Raw genomic sequence first — 21,623 nt, forward strand, 5'->3', positions numbered from 1 at the left:
GGTCAGCTCCTTCCCCACTGCTTAGTTTTAAGGTCACAAGAAAGCTGGTGTGACAACACCCAATGTCTAGCACTGCAACAGGTCCTTGCTAATGTTATGAAACTAACCACTCCAAACTTAATCCCTATTGAATTTGCTCATGAAACTGCAGTTTGCACAGATCCCAGCGAGGCAGGTTGCCCATAGCAGGAGCTAGGGTGGATGAAAGATACAGTCAAGAAGGTCTCTTATGGCTGAAGATGGGGTAACAAGCAGCTTCAGATACATAGCCTGGGTGGTTTGCACATCTTTTGCCATGTGGAACCATATATATATATATACACACACACACACACATATATATACGCATATAGTGATGTATTTATTATATATAATAAAACATACATATATAAATATGTAATAACATACATTTTAAACTATGGCTACAGCTCCAGACTAGCGAGACTCTTAGATGCTAACTCAGAGAACAGTACCCTGAAGAAAAAGCAGTCAGAGCATCCCTTTTTATGACCTTGGTCTGTAAGCCATGCAGTACCCTTTACACATCCTTCTATTCATCAGGTTTAACCACTGTGGCTAGCACATTCTTGTGAGAATTAAGATTTCACCTTTTGAGTGAGAGGGAGCAAGAATTTGCAACTTGATGTAGTATCACCACCTGCACAGAACTGCAAACGAACCTGGGAAACACATTCTGCAGCTAGACTTCCTCTGTGAAGGAATATTCTGGATAATTCATTACTGAAAGGTAAGGGGAGAGGGGGATGAATTACTGGGGGATGGATTACTGGGGGATGGATTGTGGTCTGGCACAAGTAGCCCCGAGAGAAAGCAATGAGCCCTAGACCATGCTGTCATGGTAAAGAGGAAATGAACAGGGAAGAATCCAAAGAAAGGAGAGGCTAAGAGAAGATATTGGAAAAGGAGACACTATGGTGGGCATAACAGAGGCTTCCACAAAAAAGCGTGCTTCATGACAGGAAGCTGGTGGTGGGACAGTGAAGGACCATGCCACCTAGAATGGATGTGGCCAACAGGAAGGCAAGGAAGAATGGATAACATGTTTCCACTCAGAATAGTTTGTAAGGAAAAGCAAGACTTCAGAGGACCCCAGGTCTGCCACGTGTCTGTCAAAATCCTGTGACTGGAAGTGTGTTTTGCAGAAGACCAACTGGCCACAATCCTTCACCCTACTGCTGAGTGAGTTCAGAGGAACTTCCTGTAAGATACAGATTATACCTCTCTTCCTCGAGATTACCCACAGCACCACTTTTATTTGGCTGAAAGAATGGAGGAAGTAGCGATCTGTAAGTTTTGGTTCTGGGTTTCTGAAGGCCTTGCCTGTCTGGTTGTGTTTCTTGAGACCTCGCCAAATGTGTAAAACGGAAGAAGTCTTACGTAGAAGAGCTCGGCCATCTCTCCTGAGGATCTGAGCATGAGAAAAATAAAGAGGAGTCCCACCAAAGTGATCCAGGCATGAATATCAAGACTGCCCAGGGCACACTAACAACCCCTACAACAGTGCTTTCAACGTGTGGGTCACGACCCCTTTGGAGCTTAGGGAGCTTGAACCACCCTTTCACAGGAGTCACCTAAGCCCATGGGAAAATACAGGTACTTACATTATGATTCGTAACAGTTGCTAAATCCCAGGTATGAAGTAGCAATGATTTTCTGGCTGGGCATCACCACACCATGAAAAGGGTCACAGCATTTGGAAGGCTGAGAACCACTATAGAGTTACCAACTAAATCAACTGGTGTGTACTTTAGCCACTGTGACTGTCAATTTGACAGCATCTAGGCATGTCTGTGAGGGATTTTCTTGATTAGGTCAATTGAGGTGGGAAAAGCAATACTACGTAGGCACAGCATTCCCTGGCCTGGAATGACTGACTGAGCAGCATCTCTCTCTGTTTCCTGACTGGATCAAGCACTGTGCTTTCCCCACCATGACTGATAATTCCTTCAGACCGTGAACCAGAATCAACCTTTTTTGGTCAGATGTTTTGTCACAATTGAAAGAGCAATTAATACAGTCACTGAGGTTGGGGATGATGTATGTATACAGTAAGGATAACTGTTACAGCAAGTTACGTAATTCCTATTCTTAATCTCAGTATCTCTCTAAAACAGAACTTGCCTCATGGCTGCTATGACGATGAACAGATGAAGATGGTCATGTGTTTGGCACTAAGCCTGACACTTATGTGGTAAACACATCAGAAAGAGAGAATTGAACGAAAGGCACAAAGGAAGGAGAGTGAAATCCTGGCCATGTTTGTCTTATGAGTTTCTTGGTGTTTGTTGCACTGTTCCAGTCCATCTTGACAGTGAATTCATAGATATTCATTTTTTTTCCAGCTCAAAGTTCCCTTACTTTCCTAATCACACCCTTCCTTCTTGCTAAGTTGCTCTTTTCATTCCCTCCTGGAATAAAACGCTAATTTAAAAAATATCTCTTGTAGAGTCATGGTATGGCTTAGCACTGAAGAAATCCTGATCAGCTTCCTAGTTTGAAACAGGAAAACCCCAAAGTTCTTCATCACCCATAACAAATTAATTAATTGTAGTTTATGAAGTGAGTACTGTTAGGCTACTGCTTGGATTAAAAAAGAAAAGCATCAATACTACTTCAGTGTAAAATTAACCCCTCACATGATTATTTAAAACTATCCAAATAAAGCAAACACAGCATATTAGCTAATATCTTTTATTGTCAGATTTTCTGAGCCAACAAACACTGCTTTCACATAGTTGTCCATATGGGATAAGGCAAGTTGAATTTTTCTTTGTGTGGAGACTCATTTGGCCCACCTTTAAAATTTTTCCATATAAAAATAAAAGTCCAAGTCCAGATTCTTTTTCTTCTGGTCATAATTGCTGTTATTTACAGGTGCTGTGTTCAGGCTATCATTATGAACTAGGGATGAAACAACGTGTAAATTTCACTGATGCCTCAGCATTCCTGTTAGGGTAGTTTTAAAGGTTTGCTTGAGGGTTACAGAGTATGGGAATGCAGCAGCTTCCCCCCATATTTCATGTGGTTATATCTGAAATCTACCCAGACTGATGATACGAGCTACCCTTCAAAGAAAACAACAACAAAAAAATTAACTTAACTTTTAGAAATAAAAGACTCCAAAATGACTTCATAGTGTTCTTAAAACAGCACTGGAGCCAGCAGTTTAAGAGTGGTTTATAAATACAGTTACTTTGTGGGCTACAGACCTGTTAGTAATACAGCAGTCACAGGTCACAGCCCTTGCTACGTGTAAAACGAAACTGAGTCAAAATGTCTCTTTCCAAAATACAGCAAAGACAGGAGCGTCCAAGCTTTTGATCTGTTAATAAAACCACCTCGGAGGCTATAACTCTGAACTATTAAAATATACAGACAGACTGTTTACACCATTGCACATCCTCTTCCCTTTGTGTTTAATGCTCACGAAACAATGATTAAAGTGTAGAGTGTGTGGACCTATGCATGCATGCATGGGCAAGCACAGACACTTAAATGAAACAAAGCAAAACGTTAATACATGTCCGTGAGGAAGGCTGCCAGCAGCGCTCCAACTACCACACTTTGTTTCCTTCCGCTCTGTCTCCCCTCCCCGCTCCCTCACCTTCCCTCATATCCAGGAAATCAGGCTGGGAGGTTAGTGCATAATCAGTGGATTGATGCCCTGCTTCCAAGCTCTGCAAATCCCCCCCGAAGGGGAAAGTGCTTCCCCTCAGTAGCACACTTAAGGTCGATTAGGGTCGATTCTGCAAGTTAAGGCACTTCTGGCTGCTTTGGTGGCAGCGTGGTTTTCTCCCCTTTCTTTTTTCTTAAGGCAATATCATCTACAAGTACTAAAGCTTTAGAAATTGTGCAGACTGTTTAGAAATTGACCGCTTAATATGTGATCACTGAAGCTGATGGGGTGAAGGCAGCCCTGGAGACTCCTCCCTCTGACGACTGGTTTCCAAAAGCCCGGGCAGCTGTGATTCCAAAGCTGGGTTCGGACCGGGCACTGGCCTAGGCAGAGAGCGGCACACGAGATCTGAAGGACATGCGGCTGGCTTGTGTTCACCTGGAGCTGCCCTGGCTGCTTACAGAGCGGGTGGTGCTGTAGCGCTTCTTCACAATCATGCTGATGTAGGCTTTCATGAGCTTGGCCACATCCACCACCTGCAGGAAGAGCAGAGCCCACACATGGTCAAGAGTCGACCAGGTCCAAGAACTGGCTAAGCAGGGGTCTTCCGACTGTCCTCCATGCAAGAACCAGTAGCTTCCTATGCTAAGAGCAGGCTCCAGACTCACGGAGCCAGGAGTACAGTGGACTGTTCCTTCCAACTGACACATGCACCCCCTGGTGGCTCTTGTACAGAAAGCAGTGATTTTATTTGATGCATGCTGTCCAACTTTGCATATCTGTGTGTCACTAGAACACCAGAGCTGGTACCACTAGGGTTCAGACTGGGATCCTCACTGAAATTGGTGGTGAAATGTGGATACCACATCAGCCTTTGTAGGCTATAGTAACTAATTCCAGTCCATCCAGACACTGTTGAAAGCAGCAGAAGGGAGCCTTAGGGGTCGAGAGAGAGAGAGCTATAGCCAGCCCCCAAGATGCCTGGCCCATTTCCAGTCATTCTTCTGAGCTAGGCTCTTTCACTAGCATCTTCCAAAGATGCTGCTATCACTGTGCCCCCTTTTCCTGGCCAGGCTGTCCTCTCAGTCTGAACCATACAAAGGCATCTTATAGGCTTCTCTTTTTCCTTCTGCCCTTTAATCTCACCCCAACACTGATGTTGGTAAAGCCACTGCTGGACAGTCTTATACAATTCCAGATTTCATGGTAGGTTCCTACCTTCCATGAGATTCAACTAAACACCACAGGTCAGCGCTGGGACCCTCCGCCATCACAGTCTTGAGCCCTTTCTTCTCTCTGCATACTTTCCCCACCATCCCGCTAACCCTCAGCATTCATCTCCCTGGCCCCGAATGCCCACCTACCCACCATCATCCCCCTTGACCGCTCTTTCCTGGAAGCAGAACCCTTGTGGAGGCCTCATTTGACTTCTTCATTATTGCACTTGCTCAAGTTTGGAGTTGCTAGCACACAAACTTGGTGACTTTTCTGAATGTGGTTTTGTGCTCCAGAATCAACTATGGCCAGGTGGGAGGGCCTCAGCTCCCTCCTACTCTGTGGATGGCAATGCAGCACAGCCCTTGCTCTCATTTTATGTGTGAGTGTTTTACTTGCATGTGTTTGCGCACAATGTGCTTGACTAGTGCCTGAAGAGGTCAGAAGACGGTTGTGAACCACCATGTGGGTGCTGGGAATTGAACACTGAACCAGGGTCCTCTGCAAAAGCAACAAGTGCGCTTAACTGCTGAGCCATCTCTCCAGCCTCCAGAGCAGAGTCTGAGTGCTGTGGGTCTTTGCCATAATCACCTACTCTCTGCAAGGTGTCACTGCTAAAAATGTGCTTTTTCTCTTCCTTTCCTGACCCACTCAAAAAAGAAACAAATTTCTGTGCTGTACAGATGGGACAGGAGAAATCTGGAGCCATCTAACTTTGGCTTCAGAAGAGGGACAGCCCTCTATACTATGCTCCAGAGTGAGTTATCTGGAGTGAGTTATTCAAATGCAGACACTTGGTCAAAGGCCGCCAGGAGATGGAGGCACTGCTTTCCTCTTTCCCTGACTGCCCGCCTCTTCCTCTTACCTCGCTCGTCTCAAAAAGCAGTTCCCGTTCATCAACCACGATCTTGTACGTGTTGGCCTGAGGTGCCCCGAAAGAGAGGATGTGCTCATACTGGAAGACTTCTAATGGTCTGCCCTCTCCACGCTTGTAGACAGACACAGCGTCTGCACTGACACCCAGCCACAGCTCCTGGGGGAAGCCACCTTCTTTGCACTGTGGGGGCAAGAGTCTGTGTAAGTGAACACTGGATAAGAGCAATGGCCAGAACACATCCTAGAAGCCACAAGGCAGGCACTGAGTCCAGTACTGACAGGCGGTACTGACTGATGTCAACACATCAGCCAGCACCTAAACAGGAGAAATGGTACCTCAATGCACATCTGGATTGAGTTCTGACTTGGTAATCAATTTTAAGCTTCTTAGAAAAAAAAATGGGTAAAGTCCAAAGCCTTGCTCTGATGCTCTTCTTCTTCATGATGCTTTATCTCCATGGTGAATTAGCTATTCTATTATGGCCGCCTGAACCAGCCACACAGAAGAAACCAAATAGCACACAGGCTGGGAAAGCAACTTAACAACATCGCTGTGTAAGCTAGACCTGCTCTTCTGTTTTTAGGTCTGGCCCCATCCTGTCTGGGCTGGTTTATCTAAGATCATAGAGGTAAATTCTCGCTATCACTGTGTGTTGGCTTTTCTCCACAATAAGCAGCTATGACCCAATATATGCTTGGTATAAACACACTTCACTGGTGTAAGAACCTCAGACTTGCTTTCACAGAGCAATGTGAGGAGAACGAGAGCCCATGCAGGGAATAGCATTACAGGAATGATCGGAACCAGAGCATGAAGGGGTGATGTGAATTACGCCCATTGGAGAGCATGTATAAGGCACAAGGTACCTCATTTCTGCATCAGAGCAGTGGTTCTCAATCTTCCTAATGCTGTAACCCTTTAATTCAGTTCCTCATGTTGCGGTGACCCCCAACCAGAAAATTATTTTAGTTGCCACTTTCTAGCTGTAATCTTTTTTACTGTTATGAATTGGAATGTAAACATATTTCCAATGGTCTTAGACAGTCCCTGTGAAAGGGTCACTCGACCCCCAAGAGGGGCTTGATCCACAGGCTGAGAACTGCTGCATCAGAACAAACATACCACACCCAGGACAGCACCCTATCAGAAACAATGGCAGTATCTTGGAATAAGATATTTAGATTTGTATAAAGCTTTGGTTTAGAGCATTCAAAGATCATGTTAAATTGCTGCAGTTATAAGAGATCTAGAAGACTATCTGTACAGGGGCTAGGAAAGTCATCTGTTCCGAGTGGAAGGGAATGTCTCAGCCTTTTGGGTCTTGTAGTCTCTGGCACTGACTAATCCCTCCACATACGCAAAGAAAACATACAATGGAGGTGGCCGGATTGGACACACAGGCCTGTTTGACAAGTAGCCCTCTGCTCTACACCACTGGTAAAACTTCCTTCTAGTCGGTGGTCTTAAAGGAATTAGTACTGGGATACGGCAGTGGCTAAACTGCAATAATGAAATTGAAATTCCACGTTATAAGATGCTGTTCCTTCAAGCCGATCAAGAACAAACAAACAAGGCAAGTAACTGCAGGCTCAGCGCTTCGAACCTGGCCTCTACAATCTGAACTGTCCTGAAATCGGAAACATCCCCATGTGCTGCCTCCATGTGCAGAATGTTTAGGCTGGAGGGTAGGCAAGTAACCGAGTGGTGCGGTGCTTGCCTTGTGTGCACAAGACCCTGGGCTCGTACTCACAGTACAAAAAAAAAAAAAAAAAAAGGAAAAGTAAATACGTTTTTCTTTTAAAAGTTGGGTCTTGCTGCCTGGTGGTGGTGTGCGCCATTAATTCCAGCAGAGGCAGGTGAATCTCTCAGTTCGAGGCCAGCCTGGTCTACAGAGTGAGTTCCAGGACAGCCAGGGCTACGCAGAGAAACCCTGTCTCCCCCCCTCCACTCCCCTGAAAGAAAGAAAGAAAGAAAGAAAGAAAGAAAGAAAGAAAGAAAGAAAGAAAGAAAGAAAGAAAGAAAGAAAGAAAAGTAAACAGAAAGAAAGAAAAAGAAAGTTGAATTTTGGCTTTTAATCTCAGCACTTAGGAGGCAAAGGCAGGGGAATCTCTGAGGCTAGCCTTGTTTCCAGAGTTAGTTCTAGGCCTGCCAGAGCTACACAGTGAAACCCTGTCTGGAAAAATAGGGGTGGAGAGATGGGTTGATGTGACTTTTAAAATATTTCAAATTCTGGATTATCAGATCAGGGATGCTCAAGTAAAAAAGTTTAATATAAATTCTAAAATCTTGGCTGGAGAGATGGCTCAGAGGTTAAGAGCACTGGCTGCTCTTCCAAAGGTCCTGAGTTCAACTCCCAGCAACCACATGGTGGTGGCTCACAACCATCTGCAATGAGATCTGGTGGCCTCTTCTGGTACGCAGGCACACATGCAGGCAGAACACTGTATACATAATAAATAAATAAATCTTTTTAAAAAAATTCTAAAATCTAAAAACCTCAATCTGGAAAATTTCCCCAAGTATTTTGGATAAGGAAGGCATACTTAAATCTATATGTTCAAAGTTTCTAAGTGTGTATGTAAGTCTAAAAGCAAGCATTTTGCAAATGCATATTTTAGTATTATTTTAAAAATTTAATCAATAACTTGGATGAGACAGAGACAGAAAGTGAGCATAAGCCAAGTTGTGCACCCCTTTAGTCCTAGCACTGGGGAGGCAGAGACAGGTAGATGAGGTTAGCCTGGTCTAAAGAGAGAACCTTGTCTCAAGAGATGCCTGGTGTGGCGGTCGTGCTTGTAAACTCAGCCCTGCCGAGGTGGAGGCAAGCAGTTTAGGACCACCGTCAGCTACGGGGAAAGTCTCAAACCAGGGGGCCAGATGATCATCCACCTCACCAGCAACAGAAGTCAGCCAAGCACAAAGCCACAGAGCAGCAGAGGAAAAACCAAAACACAAAACCCAAAAACTCTGAGGAGGGCCCAGCAATAGGGCTCAGTGCGTGAGGCACTTGCCTCCACGCCTCAGCACCTTGGTTCACTCGCTCAGTCCCTGGAACTCACACAGTGGAAGGACAGAACTGACTTCTGTCCCTTTCTACATGTCTCTCTCTCTCTCACACACACACCAAAACTATTTAAGAAAAAAAAAAACAAAAAAACAAAAAATAAGTTAGAACAAAAAAACTTTTGGGACACGAGGCTGTTGATGGTAACTTTTAGAGGGCACAGAGCCACATGTCCCTCTTGCTCCTTTTCCCACAGGAACCTGGAGAGGTTCGGGTTCTGACAGTGTGGTCAGGATGCAGCACCAGCCCGTTCAAGGCGGCACTACGGCGCACCTCTCACCTCCACATCAAAGAGCGTCGATCCGTAGCCAGGCCACTCCTTGATCAGGGCCATATACTTGGCCATGGCTTGTTCCTGGCTCACTCCCTGCAGTTTCTTCCACTTGTCGATGATATTGGCTCGCGCAGAGCATACTTCTTCCTTAATCCACATGTCCAACATCTGCTCCTCCTCCGCTTTCTGCCGGACCACCGCCCCGGTCCGGAAGCTCCGCCTCAGCGTTCCCTCCAGGAAGCTGGTCCGCCTCTTCTCCAGGCGTTCATAAGGGGTGAAGGTTTTGGTCGACTGACTGATGCGAGCTTTGAGTCTCTGCAGGGAATAAACCTCCTCGAGGGGCGGGAGCGAGGTGTGCAGAGTGTAGTCGCCCTGCAGGTACTGGAGTCTCAAGGCAGCCAGTACTTGGAGGTTCTCTTCAGGGGCTGGATGGTGGCCGTGGATGACTGCTTCATGGGCCTGGAGGGAGGTGACAGGTCAGGTGGTCAGAGAACGGCTGAGCACAAAAGGCCCTTAAGGGCGGCTCCCTCACACCAAGCGGACTGTACCCCGAGCCTTCCTTTAAGCCTCGATTCCTCCCGGACAGAGCGCATCCCACCACTTTAAAGTTGGATTTCCCTCTAGCAAAGATTCCTCCCTCAGCTCACTGCTTTAAAGCCGAGATCCGCCCCTGCACAGGCACCACCCAACACTGGTGGTGCCACCCAACTCTTATTCCCATGCTCTCTTGGCAGTGGGGTTTAAATACAGCGTGTTGGGTTGCATTCTACAGAGTGAGATGCTAGCTTCTCCTTGCTGGCAAATCTACTGCCCTGTCTGACCCTCAGGACTTTAGCAGTTCATTTACATGGAGTTGTAATGGGCTCACTCCTGCCTCCAACAAAGGAAATCTGTTTCTCAAAGTTCCTTTTACCTGTTCAAACATAAACGCAAACTCCACACTGTCTTTTGGCACGCTGTCAGTGTCCAGGAAGCAATAAAGCTTGAAGTAGAATTTCCACGGCGAGTCCCCAGCTTCTGATGTGGCAGCTAGCCTACAGGTAGAAGTCACAAAAGACTCAGGGCAAGACTAGAAACGGGCCTGGCGAGCCACGGAGGGCTGACTTCCCACAGTTGAGGGTGCAGAGTCCTACCGTGGCGGTGGTGGTATGGTGGGAGGAGAGATGACTCAAGGAACAGCCACACAAACAAAATAGCAAGACTGTATTTGTCAGGGTTCCTCGGTTAACCGGAGGGAAGGCACACGCCCCCAGCCTGGCCCCACTTTGAAACAACAAAGAAAAAGCCTTTGGGCAAAGTGGTCAGGCAGGGTCATTGAGAGACCCAGGTGAACTGGCACCATCTAATCTGTGCCGAATCCACAGAAAGGCTGTCTGTTATTGTCCTTTAAACCACTCTCAGCTACGTTTTCTTAGTTGGAGTTGCTATGAATATCCGGGGGTGGGGTTACCTTCGTATGCCAAGCCCACACAGAGAATATGAGTCTGAGAGACCAAACAGTGAGGTGTGGAAGGGACCCTTCACACTGTAGACACTGGGGCGTTGGCTTGTGCTAGCCTCATTTCAAAGCTTACCGGGGATAAGGGGAAACCCATCAGTTATAAAGGGAATGGAATACAGGGGCTGGGAGAGAGGAAGAACGGGGTGATGGGCTGAGGAAGAGCTAAATCAACGCTGAGACGATGGCTTTGTCTGCAAGTCAGGACACACAGGTGGCAGAGAAGAAAAGGTAAACAGATTAACACAGGTAAAATAGAGCTAAAGCAAACACACACTGAGGCCAAACAGGGAGTGTCAAATGTTCTTCCCGCAGTTTGAAGAGGAAGAACTTACTTTTCAAACTTCGACAGGACATCGGCTACAATGGTCCGGCTTTCAATGGCCTTGTCCACCTGCCCGTTGTACTCAAACAAGGCGAACATGTTCCTGCTGTCCTCCATGGCGAGGCCCCGGATCAGCTTCTCCACCACCTAGAAGACATGTTAGCAGGCGCTCAGCTCAGAGGCTGTGTACGGCTTACACACACACACACACACACACACACACACACACACACACACACACACGACTTCACCTGAGCTCAGAGGGAGCAGTTGGCACAGATGGTCCACACAGCCTCCTGAGCATGTTAGCTTTTCTCCCACTGTCTTGGTAAGTTAGCTTTTACTTTCTTCTTTCCTCACCCACCCCCAAAAGGTAGGCACACCCCCAGGGTTGGGGGCAGGGGTGAATGCTAAGCTACTCTTTTTCTTTTTTGCAAAGCCACAGCAGTTAGAAAAATGGATGAGATCCCTACATCCCATCTTCTCTTTGATATGTTAATGCACCTGGTACAAGGACGGAAACAACAGTAACCTTGAATGATTCCTCCACTCAAAAAGGCTCCCAGGGTTTTATCTGCAATATTACCATGACTCGGAGCTTCGTTGGGCTAGACTTTAAAGTCCAGGGGAAAACATGCTCATTTGATGAGGCATTCTCTACCTTCCTGTGGCACAAAGAAACACCCTGGGGCTAAAGCGGCCTGACACACACCCTTCTTACAATGTTTTTCCGTAGATCTAGACATGTTTAAGATGGGGGATTATGAGACATATTTAAGATTATGGCTCAGAGACCTCAGCGTGAGTTGATCTTTGCATTGTCACACACCTAGCTGCATTTTTACCAATATCTGTATACTCGAGGTGGCTGGCTGTATTTACTTCCTTGTTTGCTGAATGGCTATGCTGAGGGCAAACACCAATGCAGCTATGCTCAATCTTGGTACCGCAGGTGGATGGGCAGGCATCTGACAGACATGACAGGACTTTTAGCGTTCCCTACCTCCCCAGCCGTGGTATGGGAGTTGATGGTGATCTTACAGGAACCTCCGCCATGGCAGTACACCGTGGACGTCATTTCCTGCCGGTGAATCAGAGCTTCAATTTCATCCCGGGAAGGCACAAACTCTCTGCATTTGGTTTTCTTAAGAGATTCGTAGATAAAGAGGGCATACTTTTCCATCTCGGTTCCTGGGAACTGTTCCCGTATCCTGGGAGACAAAGAGGCCTGTGAGTTGTAGATAGAGGCTGGCCAGCTAGGAGGAGCGGCCCCGTGAGGAGGGTTCGACAGCAGAGGTTGGGGGCTGACTCCTAGTGAGGACAACAGCAGACGTCACTGTCTTCCTGGCTAGGTCCAGTTTTACTTCAAACATGGAAAAAAGTAAAGAACCAAAGTTTGGGAACAGTCTGCTGCCAGCTTTCTATGCAGCACAAACTAATACCTAAAATGTTGATGCTTCAAGTTGCCTTGTGTGTATCTATGTGTGCACGTACGTATGTATAATTAAATAAATAAATAGGCCAAGGCCTTGAACTCAAAAAGATCTGCACGACTCTGCCTCCTGGAGTGTTGGGATTCAAAGTGTGCACTACCACACCTAGACCTGGTCTTTTGTTCTGTTGAGATTTACTCTGTAGCCCAGGCTGGCCTTGAACTCTTGTTCCTCTTGCCTCAGCCTTTTAAGTGCTGAGATGACCAGAATGAGACATGATGTTCAGCTTTAAACATTGTTTTCCACAGTTGAGCAAAATAAGATTTAGCTGCTTTTGCCATACAGAAAATGAAACGACATATTTACTACTCAGATTCACCAAAGTAATAATTTTGTTATCTAACTGCATTACACAACCTCATGCTGTCAGAATTACACACACACACATACACACACACACACACACAGACGTGAAATAACCAGTGGTAATTAAGTGTGCCCAGCTTTTCTCAGAGCCTTCCCTTGCCCGGCGCCTCACCTTTTCAGGTGGAACTTGAGGTACTTGAGGATCCCACGGCTTGGCAGGAAGGTACAGCTGAGGCACGTGAGGATCTGCCAGCTGTAAAGGTTGCCCACACTGCCAGGATGGGGCACCTTGTTGGTCTGCTTGATGAGCTGGCAGTACAGCTCGTCCCGAAGAGGCCGCAGGTCGTGCCCAGTCTGCAGGATGCCCTGGATGATAGGGATGGGGTCGGACATGGACTCCAGCTGCTGCAGAGAATTAAATATCTTGATGGCTTCATCCTGAAGGGTTGTGTAGCCTTTGTCTTTGAGCACTAGGAAGAGAAAACCAACAGAAGGGGCTGGAAGAAAGTACAGCCTTGGAGACAAAAGGAAGGAATGATGTCGGGGAGTCAGCCACTTCCTCAAGTGGTGTCCACCCTACTCCCTGTATTCAAATCAGCTGAGAGAAGCAGGGGAGATACATGGGTGAGTGAGCGCACTGAAATTTTAGTATAAAAAGAACGGTCACGGTCACTTAAAACCGGAACTGTAGCTGGGTAGCTTCCTCAGGAGGATGTGGCCTGTTTACCATGACTTAAAATGGATCACATCCTGTTGTGAATCCATTAGCACTTGAAAATACTTTAATTCAAAAATGCAGTAAATCCAACTAATCTGTCACACACCTGAGTTTCACCTCACAAATCTCAGATTTGCTACATACTTAACAGGAGCTGCCGCTGGGCAACATCATGCTACGAAGCCCATTTCATCGTACCTGAAGAATACACATACAATTCACTGGACACTGTGTTGAGAATTAAAGATTGACGGGCTGACGGGTGCCTTCACACCACTGTAGTGCTGGCGCTGTATATTCTAAGGACTACTCTGAGTTCATGGAGAGTGCTGGCATTCTCTGATGTCTCTTTCCATCAGTTGCTCTCCACCTTCCTAATGCTATGACCCTTTAATATAGTTCTTCATGTGTGGTGACCCCCCAAACATAAAATTATCTCATTGTTATGTCAGAACTGTAACTTTGCTACTGTTATGAATTGTGATGTAAGTATCCGATATGCAGAGTAGCTGACATGCAGCCCCCAGAAGGGTTGTGACTCCCAGGTTGTGAACCTCTGCTTCACATCTTTATTTGAGTATACTTTACTACCTTTTTCCTGTCGGTGATGACCTACAGACTCTGAGTAAGCCACGTTTCCATGTTAGAGCCAAAGTTTGTAGGAAAAACAGAGCCCCAGGCTCTGAGAGCCCCACGGCTTTCTGAACTCACGGTTGAGATTTATGTCCCCATAGGGAAGCGGCAGCAGCGGGGAGTGCAGGGGGTGGTGCGTATACCGAAGGATTGGATTCCGCTTGTAAATCTGCTCTACCACATCAGAGTTCAGGCAGTTCTCCTAGAAGGCAAAGAAAGCAAAGCTGCCTGTGGGAAGCACCCCCACTGAGGGAGAGAATCCAACCACGCTCCCACACGCAGGAACATCTTTCAGAAGTTAGGGAAAATCTAGTGTTGATCATTTCCAGCAAAGGGAATCAATCCGCATTTGAATACAGAACAAAAACACCTTCCGCAACTCAGTCTGTTTTAAGTACATGCTTCCCCATGTTATTAAAACTCCCCATCCCCAGAGATACACACCTACACTCAAAAAATTTAACCTTCTTCATGATTTGCCATCAATCATGTGATCTTCAACTATAATTCATTTAAAAAACACATTTTAGCAGACTTCATATTTTGAGTCTTGAGACAGAATCTAGGCTGCCAATCACTGAGCATCACCGCAGACTGGTTTTAATAATTTTTTTGGTACTCTCTCCTTAATTATTTTTTTATGTCATGTGTGGATGTGTGGTGCCGGTAGAGCCCAGAAGAGAGGGCATCATATTCTTTGAAACCTGAGTTAGAGGTGGCTGTGAATCAAACAACATGGGTACTGGGAACTGAACACTGGCTCTCTAGAATAGCAGCGAGTGCTCAAACACTCCCTCTCGCCAGCCCTCTGCTGTGTCTTCCCCTTGAAAATGACACATTTCGTGCCCACAGGGAGGTGTCCCCGTTGGGCCTCTCTGCCTGGAATTTCAGAGCTTTTACATCGTGTCCTAAGGCCCCTCCCATGATGCCCAGGGATGGGAAGGTAGCCATGTCACTAAATAAACAGCAGAATTGGGAATAGGCACTGAATCATTCTTCCATAGTAGGAAATCTTTCCAATAACACCCCATTGCAGGCTGGAACAAAAGCAACAGCTGAAATTTTCTAGTTAATTAGGGTAACTTGTCTCGTTTCTTAAGCAGTATTTACATCTGGAAAGTTCTATCTGGAAAGTTCAATTTATTCTCTGAATGTCTGAATTTGCAATTCAAGCAAAATAAAGCTTCAAAAAATACTTTTACGGCTAAAAATGAGATTGTTATATAAGGCCCTGGGTTCTATAGGAAGCTTGGGTGTACTGGAGAATAATGAATTTGCTGTAGTTTGGCCTCAGATTTCTAGAAAACATACCACATTTGAATCAGAAAACTACTTGAGCTGGGTAGGAAATTACAGCCATGGATATTTTAGACCCTCTCCAGCTCCACCAGGGTCCACCGGACCATGAGAGAGGTTTGTGGCAGCTGGTTAATCACTGGTTCCTTCAACCAACATACATTATTGAACAATTAAACTTACAAGCTGGGAGTTGCAACTTAATGAAATCAATGAGAGCTGTTGTTTCTGGTTATTTGAAGGTAGCTGACAGGAGTCCCAACTGTTCTAAATCAATCTGGGCTCTTGGTTTTCTTTCAAGCTGTGGAGACTGAACCCAGGGACTGTACCACTGAGCTATGCCCCCAACACTCCAATCTGGGCTCCTTGTGAATGAGTCTACTTCTGTGACCTAGAACTGAATGGTGAGAAATGAACCACTGTCGCTTCTAAGAGGTCCCTAAATTGGCCTCCCGTGACCCTGGGATGGTTTGAGTGGTCCCTAACCCAGTACACACACAATCTTCTGTCTATATATAGAGTGCCAAATTCCAATGCCTCTGTAGACACAAATCATTTTTACTGTAAAATTTCACTTAAAATCTCATTTCCACTCTGCACTGAAACATAACCAAGCGTTAGTGACAACAGAGCTGGTGAAACACTGAGGTCTTTTTAGGCAAGGGAAGATTCCATGAAGCATTCTTGGGTTTCTCACCTTAATATCTTGGATCAGCTGCTGGGTGGGCGTGTCAATTGGGGCCTTGCTGTCCGTCACGTTTTGAATGGCACTGGACCACCTAGTGGCCTCGTTGAGTAGTTTGGTGTAGAGTCGGTAGCAGTGTTTGCGCCCATACACGGTGACATTCCAGTAGCCTGCAAGGCAGCGCAGCACATGTGTGTCAACTTCACCCTCAGTCTTAAGTCACAAGGCTTGTGCCCGGGACCCCAACAGCATCATGGGAAGTCTTAATTGGTGATTCAATTCGGTAAACTGGGTTCTACACATGCTTTGTCAGACACTAGGCATCCACTGACAAACAGAAAACAAGTGTCCCTGACACTGTGGATTTGTAGTCAAGAGAAGACAAACATAACAAGAAGGCCAGAATGAAACACATCAATGGAAGCAGTCTCTCTCAAAAGAGTGGGCACAGGCTAGTGCCCTGTTCTAGGACTGGAAAAAAATGCAAATGTGCAACTCATCCTGGCATTCTTTCCACCTCCTGCTTCTCCTTCTCCTCAGCCCCTTCCCTCAGCAAAGACCACTGCTAAAGAGTCTGTGCGATGCGTGGCATCACCCACATCCGACACATGTAGACTAGTTTTAAAAGCTCCATATCACAACTAAAGGCAGAAATCAAAAGAAGCAAACTTCAGGAACTCATATAGTACCACGAATTAGGGAAAAAACAAAAACAAAATAAGCCAGCCTACCTACCCAGCTGTTTCTTATACACTAGGCCAAAATCCATGGAGTCTGAAGGTCTTTATATGTTTTTGTTTTTATCAGACTCTTTCTGCATCCCTGAAAAATCAACCTGTCTTCACTATGGCTTTAAAACAAAGCCTTTAGAACCAAGCACAGCCAGCCTCAAGAGCAGATCCAAACCAGAATTTCATTTGGGGAGGAGGAAGCCAAAATACAAATCTCATCCCTTCGCGGGGGCAAGGCCTGGCCTTCTGAGATCTGTCACCCTGCGTGTTGAGCCTTGCTGGGCTTCCTTCCACCTGGGGCCTTAGGTACCTGTCTCTTTGAATATCTTCTCATCCGGGGGCACCACGGAGCACAAGCTGTTGAGGACCAGAGTGCCCAGTTTCAGGGCGTTCTTCTCTGAGCTCTTGTAGTAATCCAGGGAATTGTGCGTCAGGACAAACCACCGTTTCTTTAGTTTCAGTGAGGACATCTTTGGACTGTTCTTCACTTCTTTATGCAGCCACCCTGGAAAAGAAGGCTCAAGTGTCATTGGAAGACTATGAAGAGGGGCGGAGGAGGGTAAAGGTCAGTGGTGGAGTACTTTCGGGGCATACCTGAGACCACAGGACCCAAGCCTAGAACAGGACACAACAAGCCTAAGTCAAAACTGTAAGTGTCATGCCATCAATTACATCTGCAAGGCATTAAATATGAGCTGCACATTCACCTACTGGCTAGAAAACGGCCATGATCACTGCTTGTTGTTTTCCAAACTCTTCTGTCCAGGTACCCTGGAGAAGCCGTTTAAGGTTGGGGAGGGGGCTGTGTCACACAATGCTGCATAAGGGCGGAGCCTGAGTCTGGAGTCCCAGCACCCAGGTAAAGAGCATAGTGGCCTGCACCTGCTGTCCCAAAGAGGAGGGCTCCCTGGACCTCAGTGGCCGTCTGGTCTAGCTGCATCAATGGGCTACAGGTTTTGTGAGGGACCCTGACTCAAGGAGACAAAGAGACATGGCAGTCACCTCTCACAAGGAACTCCTGGCCCTGCACCCTGGCGTCCCCCTTGGATCTCTGCAGCACCGTTATCCAATGGTGCATCTCCTCTGGTGTGTCCGCGCTGCACTGGAGCACCCGGTTGGCCGTGATGATCACAAACGAGTTGGGTCTGAGAGATGAGACGGGGCAAGAAGAAAGTGGAGGCTCTCAGACCTGTCAGACCTGGGCACCACCTGTCTGCACCAAGGCTTCACAGCCTCTTCCCAGGCGTAGGGGTCCCTGGGAGACACTGGGGCGGTATTTATATTTCATATTAAGGCAAACCTTGCTCATATTCCTTTGGCACTTATTTTATGCATCGTTAACCTTTAAACTTGGAGGAACACATTCATCCGGAAAAAGCCTGACAGGGAAACCATTTATTCCACAAGACTTTCCAGAAGAGACTAATCCTGGGAAGGCAAAATGAGGTAACCATGGGGGATTTTTTTTTTTTTAATGCATCTCTAAAACCAATGTCTTCCTGCCTCTGGATATAGCTTTGGATAGTATTTTGGTGAGTTGAGAATGAAACAGCAGACAGTGGTAACAGAGGAAGATTAGCAGCTAGGTGTCATGGGAACATCTTATGCCCTTGACTGCACCTGGTACAAAAAGCTACTTGTATCCACATCTTCAAAGCCACTCAACAAGGCCTCGCCTCCCAGATGGGGATAAAGTGATAGTGGAAACTTACTGTCCCTCAGCTGTTGTCTGTCAGTGCTCAGAGCTTCTCACAGAACTGTCCACACCCGAATTCCTTCATCTAGATGCTTATGCTCCTAACTGTGAATTCTCTCTTTGAGCTTTCAAATGTTCCCTGAAGCAAAGCTCTACCAGAGTTCAAGAAAAAAAGGTTAACCGATTACCTGCCTGTGGCTAGAGGTCCCTTAAAAACTGAAGCTGAGGAGCTGGAGACATGGCTCAGAGTTTAAGAGCATTGCTTGCTCTTCCAGAGGTCCTGAGTTCAATTCCCAGCAACCACATGGTGGCTCACAGCCATGTATAATGAGATATGGTGCCCTCTTCTGTCGTTCAGGTGTGTACAATGTTCTGCCTAAACATTGTATACATAATAAAATAAATAAATCTTAAAAAAAAAAGAAAACCACACTTAATTAAAAACAAAACAAAACAACAAAACTGAAGCTGAGCTGGGTGTCGTGGTGCTTGCCTTTAATCCCAAAACTTGGCAGGCGGAGGCAGGCGAATTTCTGTGAGTTTGAAGACACACTGGTCTTCAAAGCAAGTTCCAGGACAGGCAAGAATACACAGAGAACCCTGTCTTGAAAAATCAAACCAAACAAACAAAAAACTATAGCTGGGAAGGAAGGAAGGTGAGAAAAATTGAATAGTAGAATGCAAAGTTTTCAGTATGGGCCATCCCCTGCCAGGCTTGCTGGCAGTTGGTTTGTGAAAAGAAGCATGCTTAGGAAGATAGAACTTAGGTAAACATAAAGAATCTGGACTTTGGTGACTGACAGCACAGGTGTTAAATACTTCTAAGCCAGGCATAAGATGGTGTTAGCTGACTTCTGAAGACATAAGATCCCCATCTCCCAAGAGACCCAGAGCAGTTAATGCAGATCCCAGAGCTTTCAATCTGCTAAGTAGACTTTATTATTATTATTATTATTACTACTATTATTATTAAACTACTACTATTATTAAAAAGTTTTAATACACTCATTTACTTTCTGGCTATCTTAACAATGGCAGAAGTCAGTTCTAATTCTGACTCTGGCCCTAGGACAACTGAGTCAGCCAAGGACCAAAAAGGAATTTGCAAGTAGCAAAAACAGACTGTCAGCCAAGACATCTGAAGATGGTTTTGTCTTTAAGGTCAAAGCAAGGAAAGCAGAAATGTCAAGGACAGGGTTTGTGGTTGGATTTATATCTATTATATATATTTCACATGCGTACTATCATCAAGGTCATTATTAATTTTTAGAGAAAGGAATGCTGTAGACTCCCTATGCTGAAGTACCATTTTCCTAAACAGCCATTTTCTTGTTACAAGACTTCCAAGACTGTTAGGTATGGCGGCTCAGACATGTGGTCCTAGAACTTGGGAGGCTAAGACAGGATGACTGTCCTGATTTTGACACCATCCTAGGCTAACATAGCCAGGTTCTGTCTCAAAAAACAAACGAACAAACAAAGAAAAGCCCACAAAAATATAGATATCCCAATTAAATCCTCCACACAAAAACTATCTTTTTCTTGCCTTTTGGTTGGTATTTAAAAATAGACTGTCAAGATCTGGCTTCTCATTTACCTTAGCAACCCAAAGTCAGCCTTCTGGAAGACCTTGGGTGAGGCAGTTGCCAGGGTTTCATACACAGCCTAGCAAAGAGGGGCAGTAACAAGGCCAGAGACCACCCGTGGAGACTTCTAGATGTTCCATGTCTCTCAAGAGCCATATTGGAGCTTACCTATCAGGGCTGTCAGAGGCGCACACAGAGTCAATCAGCCCCACATCCAGTGTGCCCTGGAAAGGAACAGATGGAACAACCAGGGAATGACATCACAGGGCATCCCTAGATTAGGACTCCTGAGTAAACAAACTAAGGACATGCCTCCTCTTTTGGTGAGCTGCAGAAGAGCAGTTATTAAAGAAAAATTCCTTCCCTTTAATGAGTTCTGACTGTCTCTAGACGGGGCACAGCCTATAGTCACCCCTAGAACACTGGAACCCCTCAGGCAGCCCCTCTTGTTCTTAAAATACTTTCACTGGAGTCTACTTGTCAACAGTGTAACTTTACTGATTTGTGCTAGGATCCTATATTAACAATTATGCTGCAAAGAAACACTGGACTTTACAGTTTTCTGTGGGCTGGGAGGGGAGCTAGCTCAGTAGTTAAGAAAGTATACTGCTCTTGTAGAGAACTTGAATTTAGTTCCCAGCACACATATTGAGTGGCTGACCAGCTCCTGAACTGGAGCTCCAAGAGGATCTGATGCCCTCTTCTGTTCTCTGCGGGCAGCTGCAACACACATGTACATACCTAACCTAAACACAACTAAAAGTAAAAACAAACTTTTTTTTAAAAATAAACTATTAAAACAAACTTGCATAGTTAAAAAAAAATCACATCTTTAACCTTTAAAATCACATATAAAATGTTTTTAAAAACTTAATGGTTCCTCATAAGGAAAAAAAATATTTAAAAAAACCCATAACTTCCTATGTGTACTGTGTGTCACAATTTACTTGCTTCTTTAAAATAAAAGTTTCAGCTGCTTCTGTAATATCATAACAATTGTGATTTTTTAAGAGTTGAGTTGGAAGATATGGAACGTAGCACACCTCTCCTGTATTTTTCTATGCCAGATTTTAAGCAGAATTAGGACTTAAATAGTTCTGCTTTTCTCCTTAGTGATTATAATCTCTTTTCCTCGCAGAAATTACCCAGACATGCCCAGTGCCCCCTTGCCCAGCCTGATGTCCTTCCCAATGCCGCCTCTAGACACCAGCCTTCCCCTGGCCGCTGTTCACTCACCACGGCATTCTGGGGGTTTGCCTGCTCATCGTGCATCTCTCTGATCTCCTGGTCTGTGGACAAGTGGACCTGACTCAGCACACTGAACCACTGGCTGTGGAGAGAGAGGGCAACTGTCACGGGTGGCCAGGCTCGGAGTGGCAAAACAATGCCTCTCCCTGTTTCCTGCCCACAAGACACTGTCTCTGAGCTGTATTTCTGTTTCTCACAGGAAAGATGGGGTCCACATGATCATAAGCAAAATTAAAACACACACACACATACACACACACACAAAAAAAAACCCAACTATCTTTTAGCAGGCTGTATTGTCACAGTAAGTTCCTCCCCTCCCAGTCGTCAACACCACTGAG

The 21,623-nt window shown here is 45.7% G+C and overlaps 1 protein-coding gene across 4 annotated transcripts in view; it reads right to left on the reverse strand.

Moving 5' to 3' along the window:
* Positions 1–2,696: 2,696 nt before the first annotated feature.
* Myo10 (myosin X) overlaps positions 2,697–21,623 on the reverse strand; it is a 197,603-nt gene continuing 178,676 nt past the window's right edge. For all 4 annotated transcript variants that reach the window (XM_021648702.2, XM_060380416.1, XM_060380417.1 and 1 more), the window contains 13 exons: positions 21,271–21,364; positions 20,203–20,258; positions 17,755–17,897; positions 17,063–17,257; positions 16,034–16,191; positions 14,119–14,242; positions 12,862–13,159; positions 11,894–12,101; positions 10,901–11,037; positions 9,981–10,101; positions 9,074–9,526; positions 5,718–5,909; positions 2,697–4,173 (listed from right to left, as the gene is read on the reverse strand). In XM_021648702.2, the coding sequence (XP_021504377.1) occupies positions 4,072–4,173; positions 5,718–5,909; positions 9,074–9,526; positions 9,981–10,101; positions 10,901–11,037; positions 11,894–12,101; positions 12,862–13,159; positions 14,119–14,242; positions 16,034–16,191; positions 17,063–17,257; positions 17,755–17,897; positions 20,203–20,258; positions 21,271–21,364 (2,281 nt within the window). In that variant the 3' untranslated portion in view covers positions 2,697–4,071. The remainder of the gene's footprint in view (positions 4,174–5,717; positions 5,910–9,073; positions 9,527–9,980; positions 10,102–10,900; positions 11,038–11,893; positions 12,102–12,861; positions 13,160–14,118; positions 14,243–16,033; positions 16,192–17,062; positions 17,258–17,754; positions 17,898–20,202; positions 20,259–21,270; positions 21,365–21,623) is intronic.

Source organism: Meriones unguiculatus, chromosome 3 (assembly GCF_030254825.1).
Source record: "Meriones unguiculatus strain TT.TT164.6M chromosome 3, Bangor_MerUng_6.1, whole genome shotgun sequence".
In the NCBI taxonomy this organism is placed as follows: Eukaryota; Metazoa; Chordata; class Mammalia; order Rodentia; family Muridae; genus Meriones; species Meriones unguiculatus.